At 42.8% G+C, this 27277-nt stretch overlaps 4 protein-coding genes across 12 annotated transcripts in view; 1 reads left to right on the plus strand and 3 right to left on the minus strand.

The window, feature by feature from the left end:
• magi2b (membrane associated guanylate kinase, WW and PDZ domain containing 2b) overlaps window positions 1–11786 on the plus strand; it is a 78353-nt gene extending 66567 nt beyond the window's left edge. For 2 of the 8 annotated variants that reach the window (XM_085779539.1, XM_085779541.1), the window contains exons 12-22: window positions 1120–1151; window positions 2352–2544; window positions 2648–2763; window positions 3173–3365; window positions 3548–3784; window positions 4443–4628; window positions 5375–5690; window positions 6408–6627; window positions 6751–6894; window positions 7416–7554; window positions 8504–11786. In XM_085779539.1, coding sequence (XP_085635665.1) covers window positions 1120–1151; window positions 2352–2544; window positions 2648–2763; window positions 3173–3365; window positions 3548–3784; window positions 4443–4628; window positions 5375–5690; window positions 6408–6627; window positions 6751–6894; window positions 7416–7554; window positions 8504–9198 — 2471 coding nt within the window. In that variant the 3' untranslated portion in view covers window positions 9199–11786. Of the gene's footprint in view, window positions 1–1119; window positions 1152–2351; window positions 2545–2647; window positions 2764–3172; window positions 3366–3547; window positions 3785–4442; window positions 4629–5374; window positions 5691–6407; window positions 6628–6750; window positions 6895–7415; window positions 7555–7930; window positions 8020–8503 lie in introns of all 8 variants that reach the window. The other 6 variants (XM_085779540.1, XM_085779542.1, XM_085779544.1 and 3 more) reach the window with 5 other exon arrangements.
• A 449-nt stretch (window positions 11787–12235) lies between these two features.
• LOC146985989 (endoplasmic reticulum-Golgi intermediate compartment protein 2-like) lies at window positions 12236–17046 on the minus strand. The gene is made up of 13 exons (XM_085779546.1): window positions 16529–17046; window positions 16297–16405; window positions 15766–15812; window positions 15580–15647; window positions 15457–15497; window positions 14984–15085; window positions 14755–14847; window positions 14571–14626; window positions 14319–14417; window positions 14129–14226; window positions 13875–14037; window positions 13018–13097; window positions 12236–12878 (listed from the first exon to the last, which is right to left on the minus strand). Exons 1-13 carry the CDS (start codon window positions 16632–16634, stop codon window positions 12810–12812), a joined length of 1131 nt encoding a protein of 376 aa, XP_085635672.1. The 5' UTR covers window positions 16635–17046; the 3' UTR covers window positions 12236–12809.
• Window positions 17047–18066: 1020 nt separating this feature from the next.
• kxd1 (KxDL motif containing 1) lies at window positions 18067–20111 on the minus strand. The gene is made up of 5 exons (XM_085779524.1): window positions 19972–20111; window positions 19549–19668; window positions 19194–19346; window positions 19047–19093; window positions 18067–18959 (listed from the first exon to the last, which is right to left on the minus strand). The coding sequence occupies exons 2-5, from the start codon at window positions 19644–19646 to the stop codon at window positions 18706–18708; spliced, it is 552 nt and encodes a 183-aa protein (XP_085635650.1). The 5' UTR covers window positions 19647–19668; window positions 19972–20111; the 3' UTR covers window positions 18067–18705.
• A 592-nt stretch (window positions 20112–20703) lies between these two features.
• On the minus strand, window positions 20704–26709 carry LOC146985991 (SIN3-HDAC complex-associated factor-like). 2 transcript variants are annotated; one of them, XM_085779523.1, is made up of 6 exons: window positions 26519–26709; window positions 23843–23970; window positions 23635–23734; window positions 23407–23530; window positions 23140–23290; window positions 20704–23022 (listed from the first exon to the last, which is right to left on the minus strand). In XM_085779523.1, exons 2-6 carry the CDS (start codon window positions 23968–23970, stop codon window positions 22665–22667), a joined length of 861 nt encoding a protein of 286 aa, XP_085635649.1. In that variant the 5' UTR covers window positions 26519–26709; the 3' UTR covers window positions 20704–22664. The 2 variants fall into 2 exon arrangements, with proteins under 2 accessions (XP_085635649.1, XP_085635648.1); XM_085779522.1 differs by having other exon boundaries at window positions 23843–23995; window positions 26547–26677.
• Window positions 26710–27277: the final 568 nt, after the last annotated feature.

Here is a 27277-nt window from a genome sequence, read left to right on the forward strand (position 1 = left end):
TTTGTTCCTCATCTTGTTCTGGTATCTTGTTGTTGTTCCTCCGTGCTCACAGCGGGGACGGAGGACATTTAGTTACAAGAGCAGAAGACCTCCAGGTATTTAAATGAGAGAGCAGAGAAGGGCTTGGATGAGAAATAGGGAAATATTAAAAGATTAAAGGCAAAAAGAATTTCCAATTTTCATTTTGTCTTCACAAGGGATCTATTGTTTTTTTTGTTTTCCTCAACAGCCCCCCTCTCCTCCCCTCCCTCACTGATTTTGCTCCGTTGTTGCCAAGTGCCCTGTCTTTCATCTCGCACATCTAAAAAGCAGGCAGATGTACTGTAGATGGAGAGTAATTCCATAAATATATTCCATCTAGTGCTCTCTGACATTTTTCAGAAAATCTCATAAACTGAATAAATATTAAATATCTCAGGAATATTTTTACAAGCACCTACATCTGCTGAAGGACTCATCAGCGATGCTGCAGTAGTCATTCGTGCTCGATGAGCGTCTTCATGTGTTTCAACCAACATGTGTGAAGGTTCAGTATGAATGTTTACATGAAGCAGCCATTGCATGCCCCCCCCCCCTCTTGTCTAACTGTATGTATTTGGGTCTCTGCAGCATAAATGTAGCGTGTGTCTTTGATTCAGTGGAGTCACAGGGGAGCTGTGTTGATGAGATTGTTTTTGCGATGTAGAGTGCTCCCTGCTTCCTACATGCAGATAAAATATGACTTGCTGTGACTTGCTTTGTGTGTGTGTGTGTGAGTGCGTGTGTGTGTTTGGAGGAGGGGGGTTGGGGGGGGTCTCTGTTTTTGCCCGCAGCTAATGATGTAATTATGTTGAAAACAAACGCAACAACCAAACCCGTTTAAGAAGAGTTACACAAACAAAGTCAAAACAGAGGAATATGAAATCAGCAAACTGAGAAGGAGAACCTCTCTCACACATTGGGAAGGACGATTTTAATACTCGGATCCAATATCTCATTTATACAAACACCATGTAGGTTCTGTCAGATTTGTTTTTGTTTTGTGGTTGTAATTGTCTGTATTTTGCCATTTGATAAAGATCTGACAGATTGTCTGAGTCTGCTCTCTGCCAACTGTGTTTTCTCTCTTTTCCTCCTCAGGCCACATCTCTCCGTGGAAGGCGTCCAAGCAGGTACGATGATTGAACCAAATGTGTTTCTGCTGGTGTGTGTTCGTGTGTGACAGAGCGAAAGAGAGAGGGGCAGAGAGAGAGAAAATGTGCATCTGGGAACCAGATTTGTTTGTTGAAGCAGAGAGGGTAAGATAGCAGCACATTGGGCAGGAGTTTGTCGCTGAGGCTGCGTCGCCTCAGAGGTGATTGGCTGTGGCCCGTCCTGTCCTGCTTATTGGTTTGATCACATCGGATCTCTCACCTCACCAGCTGCTCAACACCTCTTCAGATTTATACTTTAACTGCACCTGTTACTGCTCCTACAATCAGCACTCATTCATGATACTAGTCAGAAGATTCGCAAATGACGAATCTCTTTTAAGCTCAAATTGTGTCATTTTCACTTCTGCCAAAAAATTTCTTTTTTTTGCTTTGTGTTACTAAATCACAACATTTCTCACGCACTGTATGAAATTGTTCTCTTACAGTGCATTAAATCCCTGTAACCATCTGAATGCAGGAGGACACGTGTTGATGAATTGGCAGCTTCTGTCAGAGCACAGTGCCATTACACACAGCTGTCCATTGTGTTTACCTTCATCAAATTTCATGCAAATGATACCAGGCTCTTAAAAACAGTCCTTCACACACCCCAGACTGGTTCATTTTGACTCTGTATTCTCAACTTTCTTCCTTACAAATAAATGTTTGTAAATTTCATATTTTTTGTCACGAAATGCATCACACTGCAGGTGCTGCTGTGTCACATTTTAACGTGAGAAGGGGTGGAAATAAAATTGAAACAGTGTCGGGTTGATGTGGTCATATAAACAGCCCCATCAATATGTTTTATTATTTATTTTCTATAAAATAAAAACACCCGCCATCTTCCGCTGGCTGCAGATTTGAGCTGCTGTGTGTTCAGGTTGTGTCACTCTGCAGCATCAAGACAACTTCCTAGAAAAACCTCTTTCCGTTGTCGAGCTGTTGTCGTCACGCATCACTGTGATGGACACAGCTGTTTCAGACCAGCGACGTGACAGGCTAACGGTGACTTCATGCATCACATCACCCAGCCCCTGAGCACTTTGCATTGCTGCACCTACATGACCCGAAATAGCAGGTGTGCTTGGAGACACAGTCCATGTGTCAAAGACCTACAGCTTTAAAATAGGGTCCCTACTTTCAATTAAACATCTGTTGCCTGTGTTTTCCTTGTAGCTGACTGACCAGTGGGACCCGCATGGCAGCCCCCAGGCCACCTTGTCTGGTCCGGTCTTGCCACCTGGCACTCCCTTCCCAAACCAGCCGCAGCACCGCACATCTGTGCCTGACTCCAATGAAGGCTTCGATCTTAACAAGCCCGACCCTTACGACTTGTATGAGAAGTCGAGAGCCATTTACGAGAGCCGACGTGAGTACAGAGTCACACAACAAACGGAGAATTATGTCACTTTAAACACATGAACATGTGAAAATCTGAAATGAGAGTCAACCTTTTTTTGTCTGTGGGTCAGGTCCAGAGTATGAGGAGGTGGAGGTGCACCTGCTGAGAGAGAAGACCGGGTTTGGCTTCCGCATCCTGGGGGGAGACGAGGCCGTGCAGGCTGTGAGTCCGGACGCCCGTGACAAGGCTCGTATGGGACGGGCTGGACCACAAACACTTTTAACTCCATGCACACCAACCTCGTCTGACCTGCACCTAAACTTATTTCACACTCCTCATCCAGTTACAGTTCACACACCTAACCAACTTACCTTCCACACACACACACACTTTGTCTTTCTCACGCTGTCCTGACCCACTTAACTGCTCAGTACCTCCCATACTGAAGTAATGCCTTGCTAATTTGTGCAAGTGTACAACAGCATGCAAACTGTGAGAATGTGGCAGAAGAACAATCATAAAGACTGAAAAAATGCAACCATGACCCAAAACTAGTTTGCAAGCGAGATAAAGCAACAGTGTGTGATTCCACCGTGCGCCTGTCTCATCCTCTTCACCATCATCTATGCTGCTAATATTGATTTTCTTTGAACAGATTGTTATTGGCGCTATAATAGAGAACACTCCTGCTGAGCGTGATGGGCGACTTCGACCTGGGGATGAGCTCATTTCTGTGGATAAAAATGTGGTTGCTGGGAAACCGCACAAATACGTAATAGACTTGATGCATGCAGCTGCTCGCAACGGTCAAGTCAGCTTGACTGTGAGGAGGAGGGTGCAAATGCCTGGTGAGGACTCACTCTGTTTTTGTGTTTTTCTTGGTCCTCCTGTCATTTGTTTCCTCACACTTAGACTGACAAAACTGTTGCACATATCATCAAAGTTAAAAAAGACAACTTGGACAACTTGTGTTTTAAGTAGCTGAGCTGCTGCTTTGACTCATCCTGTCTCCTTGCTTCCTTTCCTCCAGGTGAACCGTGTCCTGTGAATGGGCGCAGCCCTGGCTCAGTGTCGACACAACACAGCTCTCCACGCAGCGATGCTGCCTCAGCTTTGGGCCCTCCGGCTGTCGCTATCCCTGCCACGTCTCCAGCAGAGGGAACTGCCCTGCAAACCAGTGATGTGGTCATTCACCGCAAGGAGAACGAAGGCTTCGGCTTCGTCATCATCAGCTCCCTGAACAGACCAGAGAACGCCACTGTCATCAGTGAGTTGCTTCTGTCTGAGGCCTGAAGGTTGTCACTGAGCTCAAACTGAATCCTTATGAGCACAGGATGCTCAAGGATGTGATGACTGTCTTCAAGTGGTTGTTTGTGTGTTTTTGTGTTATATTTTCTGGTGCTATGTGGTATTTGTAGCAAAACTTTTAGTAATAGGCAGTTCTAGTGATTTAAATGTATTATTAATATCAACTACGTATTAAGATATCTGATCAGATCTTTTTGCAAGACAACTTCCCTTTGCTCTGTCACTTCAAAGACAAAACAAGGTCAGAAGTATAATATGTGTCAAACAAATAGCCATGCAGTCAAAGAAACATCTATTGAACTCCAAAAACAATGGTGGTTTGATGGTGTTGAGAAATGTTTTACATTGAAGTTACATTCCTCTGTTTTTCTGGATTTATTTGCACAAAAAGTGCAAATAAAGTTTAAAATAAAAACAGACATCGTAGCAGTGTACCTTTGTGCATTGACAGTGCCACTTAAGGCATTTGTAACTGTAATTTTAAAGCGGCTGCACAGTCCCACAGATCTCATATGGCAAAACAATTCCTCCACTTAAAGTGTGACCTTTATCAGTGCCTTTAGAGATCTCTCTTCAGAACTGGGGTTGTCAACCACCGTGTTATTGCCTGTTTCCAGCTGTGCCTCATAAAATCGGACGTATCATTGAGGGCAGCCCTGCAGACAGATGTGGGAAGCTGAAGGTGGGCGACCGGATCCTGGCTGTGAACGGACAGTCCATCATCAGCATGCCGCATGCAGACATCGTCAAGCTCATTAAAGATGCTGGACTAACAGTCACACTGCACATCATACCAGAGGAGGGTGAGTGTCACGCTTCTTGTTAAGTTTTCTCTTTGTACTTGATGAAGACAACTCCACAAAATCATTTCCTCTTGTTCTATGAATATATTTTACTTGTCTAGGGGGGAAACATAGGCACAAAATGTATTATCTGCAGTATTCTGAAGTAAATAAGTCAAAATAAGGACAGAGGGTGATGAAGAGTGATGCAGCTGCAATGTTTTGTCTGTGGTGGCACTTTACATCCATGTCTTATGACAATGACACAGTTTTCTCAATACAGGTGCATCTCAATAAATTAGCATATCACGGAAAAGTCCATTTCCAGTAGTGCAGGTCAAATAGCCTCAACCAAGAGTACAGATGGACATACTTTTCAGAAGGACAACATTTCCATGAATGCTTTTTTTTAAAAATTGGTCTTCAAATTTTTTGACATATTTAATTTTAGGTCTTCATTAAATGTAAGCCATAATCATTACTAAAGACATGAAATGTTTCATTCTGTGTGTAATTAATCTATATAATGTATTAGTTTGACTTTTTGAATTGAATTACTGACATGAATAAACTTTTCCATGATATTCTGATTTATTGAGATGCACCTGTATGTGTTTTAAAACAAGGCTGCGCTATTCAGCAGATAATGCAGTACATTACATTTACAACATCCCCAGCAAATTTCAATTTTCCAGTTCATTTTAATCCTCTAGAGTTTCAACATTTTTCACCCAGGTGAACTTTCGTCTCACCTTCTGCCCCCACAGGTTCACATTCTGGGCCCAGCTCAGAGAAGCAGAGCCCCATGACCCAGAAACACAGCCCCCAGACCCAGCCCAGCCCTGTAGCCCAGCCGAGCCAAGGAGGCATCCAGCCCGGCCAAACAGCCCCTCAGCCGGGCCAGATGGCCACTCAGCCCGGCCAAGCGCCTGCCCAGCCCGGTCAGACACCAGCTCAGACAAGCCAAACAGTGACTGGACCTCCTGCACCAGCAGCCTCCCAGCCCGCAGCCGCTGGGAGCCAGCAGAGCCCAGTGACCCAGCCCCCCGGGCCCCCTCCTCAGCTCTACCTCCACGATGGCAGGTAAGAGGCGTGCTAAGAGGGACGTTCCTGCTTGGACTCAGCAGGAACATTTTGTGAGATTCCCTAAAAACAGAATCTCTGAGACTGGAGGAAGGAGCGGGAGTCAAAGGTGACACACATCAAACTGTGTGAATAGACGAGAGTGTGTCGTCCTCTCCTTGCACGCCAAGTGAGTTTGGGAGAGAAAACCTGTGACTGCTGACAACTTGTGTCCCGCTCAGACTCTCAGTCTCAGGCTGGTTTCTTCTTGTTGCATAACACCACTTAGCTCTTACTGTGCCAGTGAATAATTTACCTCAAGGTCTCGCTTCTATAATGCAGGAACTCAGCGATCAGACCCTGTATCAAGATTATAAAAGTGTGGGTGCGTGTGTGGCTGTGTGTGTGTGTGTGTGTGTGTGTGTGTGTGTGTGCATGCATGTGAGACTCAGATCAAGACACTGAGAGAAGCACTCCCAGAGCTGTGGATTTGTGCCCATTTTACAAGTGGGAGCTTGATAAAAGTTTCAAAACACGCAGTGATATTTCCATCCTTTTGCTGGTGAGCCTCCTTGGCTGCACACACACGGCGATCCGTACACTCTCGGCCCTCACATGCCGTGTTACGCTCAAACGTTACATCTACATTTTGCTATAGGACTCCTTTGCACACAGCACAGCCTCCATCACGGCACGAACCTCCCCCTCTGATCTCGTTCTGTTTCTTGATCCTCACAGGTCAGAGGTAAAAGCCAGACAGGACGTCAAACCTGACTTCCGCCATCCTCCATTCACTGATTACAGGCAACCTCCGGTAGACTACCGCCACCCACCGGTTACCGATTATCGACAGCCACCGACGCTGGACTACAGACACCCGCCTGGCCTGCTGGACTTCAGACAGCATCCTGCGGCTGCACAGTTTCCACTGGGGATCCCTGCTGACTTCAGACCACAGGTACAGTCAGACCAAAGATTGTCTGCCTAAGCTGATGCTGCCCGGAGCATTGAGTCAACATATTTATCTGTATATATATTTGCTGTCGGTTTGTTGCAAGTTCTGTGCATTTTTGTTCTGCAGGATTTCGATTACTTCACCGTGGAGCTGGAGAAAAGCGCTAAAGGTTTTGGCTTCAGCATCCGCGGAGGCAGAGAGTACAAGATGGACCTATTTGTGCTGCGTCTTGCCGAGGATGGCCCCGCCATACGTAATGGAAGGATGAGGGTGAGATGCCACGGACGAGATGATAAAAACTATGAAGATAAAATGCCCTTTTGGAGATGATTGGAATTAGTCAGTCAGTGTCAGTGATTAATCCAGTCAGATGCGCAAAAGGAATAAAATGTTTGACCTTGTTCATGAGTCCTATAGTTCACTGGATTTAAAGATGATAGTTTCTGCCTCTGTTCCTCTGCTATGCATATTATATGACACTTACTCCTTTGATATTCAGATATTTATTTTTAATATCCATCCCATCTTCTTCATGAGCAGATATAGCTCACAGGTTAGGAGGAGAGGAGGAAAGTAAGTAAGTGTATGAATTCATTGACTGAGTGACCCTCTGCTCACCTCACCCACAGTAACTTCTGTTCAAAGTGCATTTGAACACGGCACTTAGTGGCACTTTATTCCCCAGTTGCTCCAGTGGAGACAGTGGTTGTGCAGCAAAAGTCAACTTTACATGGATATACACACACAGTTTGACAGGAATCGACTGTGTCCACTCTGTGTGCCTCCTCCAGGTAGGGGATCAGATCATCGAGATTAACGGGGACAGCACTCGTGACATGACTCATGCCCGTGCCATTGAACTCATCAAGGCGGGAGGCAGGCGGGTGAGGCTGCTGCTAAAGAGAGGCACGGGACAGGTGCCAGAATATGGTGGGTTTCCCTCACACACGCTGATGTCTCTAATTGTCCAAATCTGTCTCTCTCATTAGTCTCTTTGCCTGATCTCTTTCTCACTGTCATACTCGAGATTCGCTGTGTGAGGTTCAACATTACTGTGTTTTAACCAGACTGGCTTCTTTCTGCAAATGCTGTATGTTTTACTCAAGAACATATTAACATGCATTAATATCTCTCTGCATTTTACTCCTCTCTATTCTTTTACTCTGGTATCTGAATCTAAACAGGTCTCTATGTGAAAAACAATTTTAAACAGTAGAATAACAACTTGCTCTCTGGCCTCCCTGTGTTGTAACCCCTCTGCTTTAAGTCTAATGATTGGTATAGGCTTTTACTTGCCTTCCCTTAGGAATGGTACCTTCCAACCTCTCCATGTGCATGAAAGGTGACACACTAAGCTCCCCCTATTTCTTCCTAATGGGCCACTCTAAAGACACGGTTTGTGAAAAACTGCACGTCTTTATCTCCATACTGATTAATCTGTGTGCTCTGGGCATGCAGTCATGTGTGCATGCTCATGAGTTTATGCATGAGAAAGTAGCAGCCGTGTGTGGTGTGTGGTGGAGCAATATTGTTTGAAGTGACCCTTCAGATGAAATTGTGTCGTGAAGAGGGCTGTGAAGTGGACGACATCTCACAACTACAGAGATATGAGGTGTTTTCAGAGCTGTCTGTCTGTAGAAGTGTAGATTAGACTTATAAAATATCGTCCCAGAAACGTGTGGAATCGGGTGTTTGCTGCTCTCACAAATTTGCATGCAAGTTTGTGTGTCGCCGTGTTGATGTGGACATCTCTCTCTCTCTCTCTCTCTGCCTTTTCCTCTGCTCTCTGTCTTTCTCTCTCTCTGTGTGCATGTGCATGCCGGTTGTGCCTGTTTTTTCATCTCAGTCCACCTGAGTGCGCTTTGTTCCTCCCGTACAGACTGTGGCGGCCCCTGGGATCCCCTTTCTACAGCCCACTCTGCCCTGCAGGAAGTGACCCTTGAACCCCACGCAAATCCATTGCTCTCATCCCATCCAGCCTCAGCCCCAGACTCCCCTCATCAGCTCCCTCTAGAGGCCACAGTGTGCATGGCAGACAAAGCTCCACAGCTGACAGACCACGGCTCCATTAGAGGGGCTACAGGTGGCAGGTCCACCCAGCAGAAGTGCATCATCAGGGGGCAGGGAACCCCTCAGGGGTCTGGAGAGGTGGACTGTGGACCAGGCGACAGACAGCCTCGGGCTTTGCCTACTAAAGCTGTCCAGGGGAGGTCTGTTGAAAGACGAGAGAGGCAGAGGGAGGCTTGCTCCCCCTGCTGCGAGAGAAAGGGTCTGCACACACAGGCGGTGAGCTCTGTCTGGCCCTGGGACACATATGTGAGTGTGAATTCAAACGGAGCCTCTCTGGCCGGTGGAGATGGACACGTCAGCCTCCAGGAGAGGCTGGTGTCCAGAGGTCTGTTTGCCAGAGAAGAGGAGAGGGCCAGCGGCCACGGTGGGCTCTGCTGCCCCACTAAAACTATGGAAGACCCTCCTGCGAGGAGTGCAGCTGCCTCCCCTGGGCCCTGGAACGTCCCTGGGTCTGATAAACTGCCTGGCACCCTGAGGTCCTGGACCTCCACAGTAAGCAGGTAGAATGGATCTAGCTGGTTTTGACTGGATCACACTTTCTGGCTCCTCATTCAGTCCGCCGTTGGATGAGCAGTGAATCTCCCTCGCTCTTTCTCTCTCTTTCTGTCCTGTTTTCTTCTCCATCTACTTCTGAAATCATATTTTTGTTTCATTTGTTCTTATGAGATGATTATTACACCCACCACCTTAAAACGCAGAGGAACTTTCACAGCTATTGTAACATACTGTAATAAACCCAGATGGAGGCATTTTGGACCCTCGGTCATGAAAGCTGATGTTCTGATCACTAATGAAACCCCAGATGTCCGATCCTGAGTGGAGCTGTGCTTTTGATGCGTACTTTTAAACTGCTCATCCGTGTCTGGCACAGATTGGTTAGTGTAACATGACCTCAGATGGAACAAGGTTCCTCACAGGAGAGACATATGTACATCCGAGAGGTTTACTTTTGCTCCATTTTCTCTGCACAGTGGGAAGAATGAGACTAGAAATCTGTCAGATGGAAGAAGTGACGCTGAAACTCCTGGAGGACATGGCAGTGACCCGAGCAACAGCCTGGTTAACGTGACATATGTTAAGATCTCACACGCCTACCAATATATCATATACTGTAAATGTAAAGATGTGAAAAATATGTACATTTGGTAAACTCAAAAAACATACCTGTGGGTGTTTTTTTTTGAGGCCGTGTTGTAGTTAGAAACATTGTAAAGAAAAGAGAAAAAAACAAACACCAGGACAGTATTTTAGGATCACTATTTCCATGGCCTCGTCTATGACTACATATCAAAGACTGTGCAAGTCACCAAACCCACACTGCTGAGAGAGGCAGCAGTCGTGTGCATGGATGTAAACCACCATGTCATTAAACAGGGACTCACATGTCTTTTTAGAGGTAGAGTATAGAGAGGACATCCTCTGTGGAGCTGCCTGGTCGGTACTCAAGTGAGACAAAGAAGATCGTTTTGTTTTTTCATCAAAATTGAACTTTTTGAGTGACTGACAACAGTTGGCTTAGTAAGAATAATAATACTGTTCTGAGTTATGTACACGACGACGCGATCACGAGTCAACCATGCAATCATTGTGCAGATTTATAAGCTGTGCTGTATTCATTTGATGCTCAACGGAAATTTTTTTTGTCCAGTCTATATTTCCCATTTCTATGCCTTTTACTGTGCTACGTGTACCACATCACTGTGGGAGAGGGGCATCGGTGCGGTGGGAAGAGGAGGCCGATGGTTATGAGGTGGGGCAGAGTGCCTTACTCAAACTAATGCAGAGCTGTTGCCGTTTGTGATTCGTTTTGGGAACTGAATGCAAAACAGATGTTTGTGACCATGCACACATATCAGCAAACTGTTGAGTTGTGGAGCCTGTTTTCTTCAGACTTAATACCAAGCAGTATATATACAGTTATTTGATGCACTCTCAGCTGTATAGCTTATCAATGTCAATGATTGCCATTGTCCCCTAGTGTCGAGGAGGAGATAAAATGTAGCCTGTAGCATTACATCCTCCTCTTAGAGAGTCATCGGGGAGAGTCGAGCTGTGAACGTTTATCCAGACAGGGTTATTATCGAAGTGGAACATGGTTTCTGTTGTGTCAGATGAGTGTTATTTCAGCTTTATTCGTCTATTCCACACATTCACAGGCAGTGACAATGCTCTGAATTTGAACCCGTTATCTGAAGATGAAGATCTGTGAAACATCAATTCAATCACAAAGTTCTGTCGCCGCCGGCAGCGTCGAGGCTTGCTGCTATTAAACCAAGACAACACAGATGAAGTCACTGTCCCTCTGCATTTCTCCAGTTTGATATGATCCAACCATTGCTCTCAATAAGATATTCACTCTCATTTAAAAGAAACCACCAGAACTTCTGAGTACGAGAGCATCACATGAGTTAAGATAAATAATCATGATGGACTGTGACAATGTGACCGAATGCAGCACGATGGCAGAGCTAAGTTGTAAACTGGTGCAGACTGACGTGGTTAAGCTGCTTTTAGCGAGACACCTGCAGACTGGGACTAGTGAGACCTTTGTGCATACAGCATCATCAGGACTGGACTTGACTTGCACTGGTTTCTGGGTAAAACATGTGGTCTGGATGCTTCTGAGCTGACTTGAAAAGTTGAACATTGATAAACTGTTTAACATGTTAGTGAGGAGCATGAGAACATGCCGCTAGGCTGTAGAAATGTGTTTACTGTATGTAGGTGAAAGAATCCGTCATCCAGCCCTCTGTCTTCATCCAGGCCGTCCCCCTGCCTGCTGTGAGTGATTTTGTATACAGAAACAAAAAAAAACTGCGTTATTGGAACCTGTGAAGGATGGCACGTTCATAAATCCCCATTAAGATCAAGTATAACTGTGTAGTGTTAATTGTGTACTATTCACCTTGTACAGCTGTATTCCTACAAATATGGTTTACTGTATCATTGATACTGTAGTTTCAAAGACGTGAACAACTATTTTTATGAAATGCGACAGTACTGATATATTACATTTTGCTAAAAAACAAAAAACTTGTTTACTGAAAGATATTCTGAAATACTGTCAAATAAACTCTTGACATGGTGTAAAATATTCTTTTCTAGAGATTGTTTTACTAATAATCACAGTGATGAGTTTAGAGCTGAAATGATTCATCAATTAATCAATTGAGAGAAAATGAATGGCCAGCAGTGCTGACGATCGATTAATGGTTGTTATTGTTTATCCAGTTCCAGGTTTTAAGATGTTAATATTTACTGCTTTGTTGTCTCATATATATAAAATTGAATATTTTCAGGATTAAGACTATTTATCAGACCAAATAAGAGCATTTGTCCTATAGACTAAACACCGATTGGCATGTTAAGCGTTTATGAAAAGTAATATTTGCAGCTCTGGGTGGGATTATACCAGAACATAAATACTAATAATCAATTCATAACAAATCGGAAGTGGAATTTATTTAACAAATCAGCCTCATAATTTAAACAGAGTGCAATACAGGTACACTATTATGGAACAACTTCAGAACCCTTTTAGTCTTTTTGCACAATTCCTCTTTATTAGCCCTGCACACCCACACAGCTTCTTCCTTCACTGTAGCTGATTAGAGCTCTTTTCAGCTTCGGGTTGTGCAGATCCGAAATGGAGAGTTCTCTGAGGTCACCCAACTGAATGAAGAATCTGTTTTCTTCACGGGTAAAAACCAAATCTGTCAATGAGGAGTGGACACAAAAAATATAACCCAGAAAAAAAAAGGTCAGAATAAATGAAAACCCCTGAGTGAGTATGATGGGAGATTTAATACCAGGTACCGTTCCTTTAATGACATGAGACGTACAATTGTTAGGATGTGAATACTTAATGCTGTCTGGTGCGGGCTTCCAGTGAAAGTGACAGAAAATTAAATTGGAGGTATTGATTACAATACTGTCCAGGTGGGTGAACAGTTATGTCTATAAAGATTTTTTTTTTTTTAAGATAAAAAATATTTACACAGGGACACATTTTCTGATAAAAAAAACAACAACTTGTAAACATTTTCCCAGCATGTCATTGCTGATTAGTGGATTAGGCCAAGACGGTGAGCTGTCATTCGGCTGCAGCTGGTCTCTCATTGTTGTGGGTAATTTTCTGTAGGAGCTGAGGTTTCGCCGTTTTCTTGCACATTGGGAGGAGCCTCCTGAGAAGAGAGACCAGAGAGATTAATAATGACAACTCCAAAAAAGGGTTCAACTGCTCTTGTCTTTTTGCAAATGGGTTTTAATTAAAAGGTAATTACTCGTCTTGTCTGCGAGGTTCACGGTCATGGATTTGCTTACCTTGAGATGTCTGTAGACTCCCATTTGGAAACGACAGCAAACTACATCAACCAAGAAGCCGACCATACTGTGGAGCATACCTGCAAGCGAGAGACAGAGATCTAACATTTAGACGCTGAAGTTCGTGACAGCTCAGACGAGGTGAAATTAGCTCGGCTGAAGCTGTGAAGTGTGTTGGCTGCGGCTTTTATAGGCGGGGATGTCAAGTCCAAGAACACGTCTGTATTTGACAGAAATCCATAAATAAAACACAAGCATGCCTTCTCTCCTTCCAAGCTGTTTAACACAATTTAATCAAGACTAAATGTCGACCCTCGCAAGCCGAGTGGTTCTCAACTCATCACCTCTCATCATCCTCAGTGTTGGCTTCTATTTGTGCACTATACTACATACAATAATACACAAACATGGCAGCTGTTAATGTGAACTGGTAGTTATCTGTTTTTAATACACTGGTGTCTGTACACTAGCTGCATTGAAGAAGAAGAAAAGAGATTTTTTTTTTTTAATCTCAATGAGCCTTCTCCTGGTTAAATAAAGATAAATAATTTATTTATTTATTTTTTAAATGTCCACTGTATTATCTAGCAACAATAGCATCACTTTTGACTAGAAAATAAATAAAGGTGAAATAAATGTTCACTGCCATGGATTATTCATCTTTAACATGTTTTACATCTCTGTAAGTTGATTATCAAGTTTACAGTCAGGAAAGCAATATAAAGTTTCCTTCAGTTTCAGTGGTCAGCACTTAAGATTGTGGGGTAAGACACGATAAAGCTGCACTGAGGTCTGTGAACAAAATGTGTATCTGGTTCTCAATGAGATGTTTTAGCAGCTTAAAGAGTTTCTCTCACCTGTGGTGGAGAAAATTCCTCCAACGATGCCACAGAGTCTGACGAGGAACTGCCAGAGGGGCATGTGCTGCTCGGTGACTTTGACCATTAGTGAGTTGATATCATACTTCATAAAGATCCCTGAGACACCATGGCTGCCTGCAGCATGGTTTATTGCTCGATCCTGAGGTGGAATACAAACACATTAACCACACTGACATAATACACTTCATATACAGACATTATACAGACATAAAAAAAAAAAGAAAACCTACCCGTTCAGTGACTGAGTACTGATGTGTGTCAGCAGAGATCTTGTAGGTATTCAGCTTGGTTGGCACAATGGTGACGAAGTATTGAAACATGTGATTGGCTGGAGAGAATCAGTGGAAACAAAAGCAAACCAAATATAAATACATGTAAATAAAGCATGTAACAAATGTGTGTTTGGCAGCACAGACGCACCATCTGGGGTGACTTTCTCTGTGCCGTCCAGTGGGTTGATGATCCCAGGTATCTCTTCTCCAAAGGACAGGTGGTCGATCCGGTGAGAGAAGTTATAAGCTGCAGCACAGCACCGAAACAAAACAGTTACCCTCTGCATTTCATGTGTCAGTGCGACCAAAACTTTGTACAGAGTGTAAACATAATCTGTAAAAGTATGAGAGCATTAAGTAGATATGTGCTATCGTTACGTTAAAGAGAAAATACACTCACAATCATGGCTGACTAGAGCAGCTAGGTGGGCGTGGCCTCTGGGGTGAGGGATGGACCTGTGGAGGGATAAAACCATGTTTTGTCTGTTTGTCTCTGTTTGAATACCAAAGAGTTAGAACAATTGGTAAAATAATAACAATAATAATAATAATAATAATATATTCATAAACAAATGTATACATACTTTCCAACAGTAATATGGAAATTTCCTGCCACCTTGTTGACATACATATGTCCATGTATCCTGCAGGCAGTGAGGGAAGTGGCGCCGTCCTCACTGCGCGGGAAAGAGAGAAACACAATATGAACCGGATCATTTTGTTATTATAATATATGGAGGGTTGAATATTTCACTGTAATCCGTTTTTCGAACATCTCTCAACTCCACACATCTTATCTTTAAGAACCTGTACCTTTGCTGTTGACCAGGACGATTTCCTTTTAGTGCACTCTTGAAGAGCACATCCTGCAGAGAGTGCTCCACTCTCAGGCGCTCCTGAATTACCAAAAGGGTCCTGACAGTGAGACAGAAAAGTTAGGAAAACAAGGACTCACTAAAAAACTATTGATCAGATAATACAGTATTAAAAGTTTAAAATCTTTACAAATTAGAAAGAAAAAAAAACATATTGCCCTACTGGGTTTACTGGTTAGTATAGGTAGCAAATAACTTCTGATGTTTGTTTTAATTACTGCTACAGCTTATTTACTAACTTAATGTAGTTCTACTTTCAATGAGAGTGAGAGAGATCACGGACTGTATTATCTGCCACTAAAAGACACCTCCTCTCAGAGTGTAAATAACATAAGCATAGTTAAAAATCACTAGATCCTATTAGAGAGTACCCAACATGTTAAACGTCCAAAAAGTTACTTTGAATCTTACATGTGCCATAGTCTTTGCTCAGGGGAGAGTTCAAAGTTGACCTAAAATGTGGAAAATAAAATTGTCACACAATTGTAAAGCTCCTCATTCATTATTCAGTAAATCATAGGAGCTCATACTCACTGGTTCATATTTTAAGCCATCAGATGCAATCATGGTCTCTGCCAGATCCAGAACATCGGCACCTAAATCTATATTTATGGACACACACAAATCAAAAACATTTCACAATACCTATCTCTACCAAATTTTAATACATTATTTTAATAAAAGTAAGATACAAATGAAATGTAAATGTTTTGTACTTACATTGGCATCTCATCGCAACTGTAATGTCAACATTTATCCTGAGTTTACTGTAAGTGAAAGAGCAGATGCAGGACACTGGTCAGTTCATTAATCCTAACCCCAACACCCCTGTAATAAAGTCCAACTTTATCACAATGCTCAGTGTTGTTCAAAGTGACTTAAACAGGTGTTTATTACGCTGTGTGATCGTTTAAGTTGATGTTGTACATGGTGCTGTTGAATCAAATTGCATGAGGTAAAACTAATATATAAAAACAGCACTGCAAGATTGTGATTATTATAAAATGTCAAGTTTTTGTTTCAATTGTGTAAGAGGTACAGAGGTGTGTCTGTCATACATGTGTTTGGCCCACCTCATTCATTTAATATACATGAGCTTAACAGACACACCTCTGTACCTCTTACACAATTGAAACAAAAACTTGACATTTTATAATAATCATGAAGTGAGGATCTCTTGCAGTGCTGTTAGTTTTACCTGATTGGCCCTAATAAACTAGCAAATAGTGCAATAATAATAATGTTTCTCACCTGCTGAAGTCTTTGTCCACCTCATACTCATACATCATCCATGTGTTTCTGTACACGAAGAACTCCAGAAAGGCAAGTATGGCCATGAGGGTGAAGGCGATCAGAGACACTGGTGGGGACAGAATCGCCATTAAAAGAAAGAAAGAAAGAAAAAAGCTGAATGAACGATACAGCTGCGGTTGTTTCACAGCTGTGTAGTGGTGTGGTGTAGTGGTGTGTGTGTGTGACCTACCTGTCCCACCGCTGGCCGTGGACTCCACGTAGCTCTCGGGGACTTTGGGGAAGGCGTCCAGCTCCTTGACCAGAGTCAGAGCCTTCTTCCTGGTGAGCCTCCTCATCGTCGGAGCGGTGTTACCTGACCCGGAGCAGCAGCAGCAGCGGCAGCAGCACCTTCATACAGCGGACGTTGCTTAGCAGCTGTCACTCAGTCCGTCATACGTCCGTCCGCTCGGCGCTGACGTCGACCATGTTACTGTAACGTTAACAACCGGGCTAACCGTTATAACGTCAACTGCCTACGTACGTCGTTAGTTAGCGCATTTAAAACACAACCGTCGGCTTCAACGGCGGAACACAACGGTGTAGTGGCTCTCTTTCCTCAAAGCAGGAAAAACCCCAGAAAGAAACACTCAAACCCGGTGATGTTTCCGGTGAGTGTTGTGGTGGTGGCTATGGGTGGTGGTGGAGGCAAAGATAGCAGCTAGATAGCAGTGTGTGTTTGGTGGTTTGACCCCATTGTCTGCAGACAAAAACTGCCCCGGCTCGGACTTAGCGCCCTCTGCCGGTGGTACACGTATTTCTATAAATGTTTTAAAACAGATTGAAACATTGTGAGACAACAGGGGGGAATCCAAGAGACTGTGACCATGAGCTTATAAAATACATTTAATACCATATTTTCAACACCAGCGACAGCAAAACAAACAAAAACACCATGGTGAAATCTGTTTTCTCTTCGTTGCGTTTACTTTTCCGGTATAACCTGGGCCAGGCCGGAATAACCTGATTAACCTGAATTAACCACGTCTTACTTTTTTTTTTTTTGTGAACACCTCATCCTCAGAACAAGTAATCTTAATCACGATTTACTTCAACACAGTTATTGGGTTATTGTGTTCCTAATGAGAGTGATTCAATACCTTGTTAAGGCATATTATCATATGTGAAGTTAGTCAAGACTGGATTACAACCTGGGCAAAGCAGGCTCCACTAGCAGGGCCATGGACCCTGTGTGAAATGTTAACCCTAACATACAATTACATATAAGGAGTGGCTCCTTCCCAATGTTTAGGGCAAAAGGAGCTGTCTGACCTGTAAATCTTGTGCTTTGTGTACAGTACAGTATTTCTCTGCTGGAATATCACATGGCTCCATGGATGAATTATGACTGTATTAGTATTATTCTTTTAACATATCCACAGATACCATATTACGCAATATCAATACTAAGCATAAGCATAATCTAAAAACAACCTCAAAGTAAATATTTTTAGACTATTTGCGGGTGAGACTATTCTGAATATTTTCATATTACCAAAATAAAGTTACAATGAATTGCTACACAATGAACCTTGGGCTTTGGAAACAGTAGCTTACATTTTGGGCATTGCAGTTTGCCAAATGTAAACATCTCATTCTTCAGCTTCAATGGTTCATCACGTCATCACTACACTCTCTCTGCTTTCAGTGAGATTTTTCAAATCCACAGATTAAAAATTAGATGCAACAATATGCCAAAGATAACAAAGGAGGTCAAGTCTATGTTGGATCTCCCTCTTTAAATCAAAACTGTATCTTTAATGGGTAGCAGTATTGAGGAGTGGTCAAAACATTCAGTCACACAACCTGTCTCTACTAGAGTGATAACAGTGATGCACAGTACAACAATTATCTGTACCACAATACAATACTAGCTGCTAACAAACCCTAATTAGCTTTTTTTTTTCAGATTGAGAACACCAACTTTTGGCTTTCAAGTAACATCAATCATGAGACATTGTGAAACCTCTTCACTCCCTTCAAAACCCCAAAACACATGAAATGTACTTGTAAAACACGAGTGAGGGTTTACTGGTTGACTGTCAACAAGACAGGTGTATTTATAGTATGTATAGTTGCATATATATATATACTATACATCTTCAAGTATTATCTGCATTATTTTAGTGCGGTGCAGGTGTAGGACAATAAGCATGCCAACATGTATCCAGTGTCAGTTCATAGCCATCTATAACATCAAGGTTATGATGCATTTTCCAACAGACAGGTTAATGACTGGAAAAGTCAGCAAATATTGCAGAGGCCAACACAAACTGAAATATGCCACATGACCTCCTGCAAAAATAGTTTTATGAATGAAGCTCAGTTTCAAACGACTGAAATAATTCCTTCAGAAAATGTCTCTATGCTCTATTCTGCAGGTACAGAATCAGGACCTTCGTCACGTAGCATGGAGGCGACCGGCACGTCGGAGGTGGGCGTGTCAGGCGGCTCTTGGGAGAGATCTTCTGAGCATCTGCTCACAGTGGGTGAGATCACATCTGGACTTGTGTCACATGACTCTGTGCTCTGCTCCGAAGTGGCTGTTGCAATTGTTGTGGCAACACTGGGGGGAACAGGGCCAAACTCATCGTCGTCATCCTCCAGAATTGGTGACTGAATATCTGTCAAAAAAAAGAAAAGAAAAGACATTTAAATGAGCTGATTTTTGTGTGTATGAAATAATGAATGGGAAGAAAAAGCTTACTCACTGCTGAAAGCATCTGGATACTGCTTAGCTATCTTCCCTTTTAACGTCCTGGAGACGCAGAGGAGACCAGAGAAGTAATTAATAATCAAAAATCAAGTTTGTGTATTTGTGTTTGGATGTTTGCACTGCTGGGGTAGTCAGTGTTTACCTGATCCTCCTGAAGATGCTGTCCAGATCTTTCTTCATCTCCACAAGGGTGCGGGTGTGGAGCATAAAGTGTTCGTTCATTTGCTGCAGCCGCACGTTAGAAAGCCCATTGAAGTTGATCAGCATTTCGTTAGTTTTCTCAAAGCGGTCCAGCCTGTTTCGACAATAAGTCAGCAAAAGCAACAACAATCAATCGGTTTGCAAAGAGCAAGGTAATACATGGCAATATCACAGTCATATATTCAAGTGAACTAACCTTCACCACACAGCACAGCACAACACAACACACAATTTCATACTTAGCTGCATCAATAAACACGGAAGCCACATGTAGGTAATCAGAGCATAGTACTCACATGTGTCTCTGAGCCTGGATGATGGCGTTGACATCCTCAGAGTTGACCATGCTCAGCATCCTGCCGCAGAACACGCCGGATGCTGTGGGCTCCGCCATGACGAGGACCACCACGAAAAACCTGGGAAAACAAACTTTGATTCAGAAATGTGCGACCAGTAAAGTATCACAGCATCACAAAGATACAGACAGTATTTATAAGAGCACTGAACCACAGCGAAAGCTATTTAGTGCTGAAATCTGTATTAACAGCTGGTTATATTCAATCGCATTCAGTTTTCTCCAGATTAAACTCCAGCTAGTTATTTTTCTCCGAGATATTTTCGACACAAGAGCTTGTAGCAGTGTGTAACTTTTCACGAAATTACCCCGTTACCTCACAGGCTAAACCAACAACCGGAGCTGCAGCATCTACGTTACCTACCACAAGTCCCGCGATGTTGTTTTTCGACCTCTATCTGATTAAATAACAGATTTTAAACTACATCTGCAGCCTAAAGCTACACCTGACAGCTGGCTATAAAACAAAAACACAGCACTTCCTTATTTTTTTAACTTCCGGTCATAGGACCATCGTTTCCGGCGGGTTTTGTTTTTCTTTTTTTCTTCATTTCTTTATTTAAAACTGTGTAAATTACAAATGTGCACCATTAAAAGACGTGATGCAGTAGTTCTTTAGGAGCTGATTTGTAGAGCTGATGATTATATAGGGATTATATTATAACATCAAAAATCAATGTGTAACACACTTCAAAGCTACATAATATGTAAAGCAATATCAGATTTCAAAAAGTAAAACTATTTTTTATTCTACAAATGCTACAATACACATGTCATATCACAGCAAATGCAAAGATTTTTTTCCTTTCTACCAAAATGTATATTTCAAAATAACATAACTATAGATAATGATTATCTATCATTACTGAAAATCTCTCTGACATATTTAATGTGTATTTTTACTTTTCACTGGTTACTTGAAACCTTAAATCAGATGTGATGTATATGATGTCACTGCAATTAAAGTTAATATTTTAGGAAAAATAGTCAATAATTCCTAATATAACTTTATGGTTAACAGAAATAGGATCTTTGCCACTGAGTTCATGTTTACCCACTTACCCATCTTATACTAATAAAATTAGTAACTCCATACTTCCAGAAAAACTCACAAAATTACTTTTATTGAGGGACAAGTAAAAAAAGTACATGATGTATAAAAAATACAAAACCGCTTTGTCTAACTTGTAAGCTAAGTAAATGCATAGCAACAATACATGCAAGTCTAGAGTTAGATATCCTACTGTTCTGTAACATTTTAAGCTACAGGCTAAACAGGGGAAAAGTACAGTTTGGTTGCAAACTATCATTTCTTTCACTCTACATGATACAGATTCAAAATGATGATACAGAATAAGTTAGGTTGCACGCAACTCAACTGGTGAGTAAATAAATACTTAACATCATTTCACAAATATTGACAACCGGTAATTCAACACAACGTTAAACAAAGCTTGTGTGAGAATTACATTCGATTTCTGATGTACAAAAAACCATGCTAGGCATAAGCTAAAGATGAGAAGAGTTCTGAGTATTACACTTCTAAGTGGGGATGCAGTGATATAAATAAATATGAAATAAATAAATAATGAAACCCTTATAAGAGCCAAATAGCTCACCCAACCCCTTATGTACATAACACACCCCCCGCTCCCAACTACAACATCACATGTATGAAATTTCATATTAGTGTTTGTTTTTAGAATACCATAAACATACATACAAATGACCTCGGACAAGCACAAGTGTCCATAGAAAACCTGCATTGATTTGACATTGGGTGAATTTCAATGTGCTTTGGCTTTCATTTGATAAATAAAGTAATATTAGGCTATATATCACAACACATTTGTGGTATATAAGAGGCAATGGCATAGAATTTCAGCTTGTATAAAGTTTTTTACCGTATACTGACCAGGAATGAGGGAAATTACTGATATTGAGATTGATATTGTTGAATGACTATAGACCGATTGTGTTTTGCTGTCGTATTGTGTGGTTATTATTATGCAAAGACATATTTTTCCTTTTTCATTTTTTTTTTACATATAAAAATAAGTTAAAACTTCAGAGAAATGGATCCAAAAAATAAAAGTAAGATTTACAGTTCATATAAGGCCATGCAATTTTAGTAGACTCATGCATCAGATCATTAGGTCTTTTGGATGAGTGGCTTGCCATTCATGCAAAATGCACTATGTGTTGCTGAGGCCACGATAAATATAGCTACTGTCCCTTTTTGTTCCTAAATACCAATCCAGAATTAACACTAGCACTGTCTGTAACACATAATTAAGGCTGGTGTATTTGCTGTTGAAGCTGTGAATAGGCCTTATTTAAATGGGACCCACATACGTATTTGCACACAGAGACGCTAATCCAGTCTACGAACACAAAATCTTTGATAGGAGTGGATGTCAATGTGAAAAGACACAAACACAAGGGCTACTGTACAGGTCTGTGCTCTGTTAATGTAAAGTGTCATTCATTCCAAAACGAGATACCCACCATTTAAAAAAAAAAGAGCCATCTACTCTGAACAAAGAAAGCTAAACCAATCCCACCATATTATCCATCTTGTCACATATGCTCATAAAATATCCATGTTGTGAATGGTTTCTTCTTTATGTTTGAAATGTTGAGTAATGAATTTCAAGTAGCACCTTTTTCTGTGAGTAAGTGGATCTATTGCGTTTTGGAATAAAGTCTTTTTAAAATGTACCAGCAAACTAAGAGCTCCAGCATTTCATCTAAAGTAGATCATTAAACACCACAGATGATGATGATGATGATGATGATGATGATGATGGCCCACCGTCAGGATGGTTGGAATATTAAATACAAAAAAAAATGACAAAGAGGAAACACAAAACAGTCCATAAGTTACCGTTTAAACATAATAAACAAACCTCCAACATTATTTTGGAGAAGACCAAAGGGATTTTCAGCTGCTTTATGATTGAAGGCAATCTGAGGCGACTACTTTCTGTAAGTGCTCGGGAGGAAAACAGCACCCCAAGATTTCTTCAGAGATGTGTGCAAGGGAGGTTTTTGACTTTACCACCCTCCCTCTGCCGCCACCGCCACCGCCGCCGCCGCTACCACCACGCTCCTAGTAGGAGGTGTTGTCACGGTAACGCATAACTGAGCAGGCTCGGCATTTTCCTCACACGCCGTCATCTCCTTCACTTCCTCGCCCGTCTGGGAATTTTGCCCGCCGACATCCATGCCAGCCTGGCCCTCCACCACCTCCACTTCTTCCTCGTCGTCTTCCTCCTCCTCCTCCTCCTCCTCCTCCTCTTGCTGCCGCTGCTGCTGTCGTTGTTTGTTGCGGCAGCACGGTTTAAACAAATGCGGGTCGATGAGCACCTCCCCAAAGCGCCCCTTGTAGATTATCCCACAGCACACTTTCTGCCTGCACAAAACATGACACATTTTTTTTCCCCTCACATGTCAAGTCAAAAACAAATCTGCAAATGTGCGGTTCTGCTTTCTGAATAACAAATCTATCACTTGACTAGTCCGACCTTACCTCTTCCAGTAGGTGAGATCCAGGAAGGAGAAGACAGGTGAGCGGCTTGATCCTGGGCTGAGCTCGGTGTCGGAGCCGTCATCTGACAGGTTGCTGTAGCTGGGGGACTGAGCTGGAGAGGCACTGGAGGTGGTGCTGTGAGCATCTGAATCTGGCGGGCAGAAGGGATCATTAGGTGTTAACATGTGTGCTTCTCCTTTTTGTGGACCAAATGCCAGCACCGTGAACATTGGTATTACTGACAAATGACAAATATGCAAAGCTCACTGTGTCTTTTAAGCTCTTTCTGCAGCCTGCTGATCTGACTTGGCCGTGCTTTCTTGGAGATGGACTTTATTTTTTTGGGCCTGGATGTTATCTTTAAGCTGGGACCTCCCCTGGCGTCCACCACCTGTGTTGGAGCAGAGGAGAAAAGAAGCAGTGAGAATTTTTTTTCATTGGTCCTGAAATTGCATGATTCAAGCAATTAATCAGGTTCAACCATATCTCACTCACGTGGTTCCAGTTCTTCTTAGTTCCCACCGGTAGTTTTTTCCATCGTTTCACCAAGAGCACACAGGCATTGCAGATTTCTCCAGATCGTGTTTCACTCAATCTGCAAGACAATTACACTTTGTGAGGGAAAATGTTTCCTGACCCATCGGTATGTTAAAACCATACACATGATTTCTGCTGCAGCCACGTGCTCAGGTGTGCCACCTACCCGAAACAGCTCCTGAACTCCTTCTCATATCGCTTGCTGTCCGTGAAACGAGAGCTGGACGACTTGGCACGGCAGATGCAGCAGCCGTCCAAACTTCTGTACATTTTCGGCTTGTGAAAGCCAAACATCTAAGCAAAAAGAAAAGGTTTAAATGTTAACATGTCAGACTCGCATCACTGAGCATCATGCTTTAACTGCAGTACTACACTCCCCCTCCTCCTCCTCATCCTCCTCCATCTCCCTCCTCGGCAGCCGTAGCCTTCCTCCTCTTCACATCAGAGATCGTATTTTATTGCGCCGTTTCAAACAGAAACTATTAGATATGTATCGAGTGATACTGTTACGATCGGAGAGCACTAAAACATGCACGCAGAGCAATTTTTGTTAATGCATCTCTCCGCTCTGACCCACATGGGGGGAAGTAGGTCAACAGTCAGACAGCGTGTCAGACAGATCATGTCACCATGCTGCGCTCACAGGATGCACGCTTCATTTTGGCAACTCAAAATATAAACATAAGCACGCACTTCGCCTTCGTGCTGCAGATGATACATTATATGTTTTGGTAAAAAAAAAAATAATAATAATAATTTTTTTAAAAACTACAAAATGGAAAAGTATGTTGCCAGAGATCTGCAAAAAATATATGTGTCCGAGGTGAAAAAATCAGTCGAATATAATAAGCGAGCCGATTATGCAGGGGAATTATGATTTATGTTGCTAGGCAAAATGTATCCTCCACAGCACATGTAGACCTGAACTGCGGCAAAACTGCGAGCCGCGCCCCCCAGACTGGGTTTTTTTTCCTTCTTGCCATCAGTCCTCGGGGTCCACTGTCAGTGCGGTGCCACAGAGAGCAGGCAGAGAGCAGGCTAAACCAAAACCTCTCACTCTGCTGCTTAAATCAGATACTTTGATACGGTTACAGAAAACGTGGATGACAAATAGGAAACTAAACAAGTGGCCTTATGGCTGAAAATATAGGGGGGGAATGTGGTAAATAGACGCACTGGCAACACATGGGAAGCGTATAAGATTGTGTTGAAAACCCATCACGTAACAGAAACATACTTAAGACAAAATCTGCATTTCAATGTAAAAACTTTACTCCTGCAGTAAGTCCGCACAGAAACAACTGCAAATAAAGTGAATGCCCTACAATTATGCAGAGGTCGACTCCAGCTCTGTTTAACCAGGAAAGAGATTAAACATTAACATCACTGTCCTGACAACGACAGGTTACACAACATAATACACTTTCAAACAATTAGATACAATAAAAAAAAAAGAATAATCAATAATATTACTGGAAAAGATGCATCCCAAAGGCCAATTATATTATAAATTAAATATGTTTAATTTATTTATATGTATAATTTTATAAATGTGGTATATATAAACAACCTTGTATCAGCTCGTGCATGGGTTTGGGGGTGTGTGCGTCTAGGATTTTCGGTCTGGAGTGTGTGCTCTGTCAACAGCAGACGATCTCTGCAGCAGAATACAGTACGTGACGCAACTCAACATGGCAACACACTTCAAAGGCGGAGGCAGTGTGGAGAAGGGGGTGTGATGCGATTTTCCCAAAAAACTGTAAAAAATAAAGGAAACTGAAAAAATCTTCTCGAAAGCGGTCGGGCCTCGCGCAAAAAGGCCCCTCGGCTTCTTAAAATAAAAAAAGACGCCGCGAAATGCACTTGTTTTTATCGAGAGAAAAGTGCGAGTCGCCGATTTCACCGCCCACTCCGGCGAGGAAGCATGGCATGCCACACGACCTGCTTCATGCGCACCCATTTTATGATGACCGTCCTCTTGCTCGACGGAGCCAGACTTTCCCAACCTACACAACACCAACTTTACGCAGCGAGAAAGAAACCGAGACAAACGCATTTTCGAAAGAAAAAAATACATATATTCAGATTCAAGAGAAAGCTGTTGTCGGATAATCGTGTAATTTGATCTTTACTCTTTGTTATTCCAGAGCCGCCTCGCTGCAACAGTCCACCTTCAACTACATGTGCACTAAGTTCAACACGGCTGCTTCATGAAAGTCGGTGTTTAAACCACCTTCTCACGCTAAACCACACGTGTTATCCAGCTAATGCTTCATAAAATGCTGATAAATAGTTTGTGTTTTGCTGTTTTGTTGACAGCGGCGCCCGCGTGCTGAGCAGCATCTCTGCTCCGGGGTGGGCGTGAGAGACTCAACTTGGCTTATTTAGCAGGCGTAACTGTGTAGTAGACTACACGCGCTCTACAGCCACAATGTGGGACACTGCTGCTTTTTAGCAGAGCAAGTTTCACACACAAAAACCGACTTTAGGTCCATTTCAGCAGCGAGAGACGCGTTGAATTCCTCCAAGAGCCAAATGCACTGAAGCAACCAATAATAACAGCTAAGCCTCGCTCGTCTTTTTTTGCACGTGAAGGCCATTTTTACACTATTACCCGCATCTGCTCTGTTATATTGCACGCCCTACACTTTCTATAAGTGTTTATAAAGTTACCTACACACCATGCTGGCCACCCAGTCGGTTTTGCAGCAGGCCTAAAGAGAGCAATTGTTCTGAGACAAGTCGAAGCTTGGGCTCAGTAACACATCAGGAAGCTCCGCAAACACTTTAAACCCCCTTAAAGCGTCGCAACAAAGCAATTAAACCCGACTGCTTCCCTTACCTTGTTGCAAGTTGCTGGATCAGCTGAGTCAAAGTACAGGTTCCCCTTAGCGCGTCGTTACGATGTGACTAGTATTATGAAAATCAACCCGCATCAGTAACCCCGCTCTCTCTTGTTGATGTCTGCGCTTGTGGACGGGACTGGATAGTTGTGAACACACTGCGCATGCGTCGTATCCACACCTCCATTTCAGAGTAGAGCAGGAGGGTTTTTTCTTTTTCTTCAATCAAACCATTTACATAAACGACGTATGACGTGTCCGTGCGTCTGCATTCTGCTGCCCTTATAAGGATGGGAACATTGCGCGGGAACAGGGGGCTCGGCCGCGGTTGCTATGGCACATTGGAGAATGTAAGCAGGGGGGCGGGGCCTGCCGCTTTTACTACAGCGCGCCAGATGGCCCGTCTGGAGGCCTACGGTTTTTAGGGGGCTCGGCGTCTAGCACGGAGATGTGCTTTGTTGATTCCTATTGCGTGACAACTGAGCAGATCAGATTAGGGGGGAATAAAACGGGACTGAAACACGGGGTCTCTCTCCATCCAGCGGTCAGCTTAGTTAGAGCGAACAGCCGCCCGGCCCGTGCCACTACTGTCTCTTCTTCAGACCACCAGCCAACCAGTCGCCCTCCTGTCCTGTCACATTATACTACTGCATCAGTTTGGGACGTAAACACTGTCGGTCAGTGGTGGTATGTAACCGCTGCGTTTACACACGTAGCTTACATCATCACAAAGTTGAGGTACTTTTACTTAAACCACT

The sequence above is a fragment of the Trachurus japonicus genome, chromosome 6 (assembly GCF_045865225.1).
Source record: "Trachurus japonicus isolate A0001 chromosome 6, Traja_1.0".
In the NCBI taxonomy this organism is placed as follows: domain Eukaryota; kingdom Metazoa; phylum Chordata; class Actinopteri; order Carangiformes; family Carangidae; genus Trachurus; species Trachurus japonicus.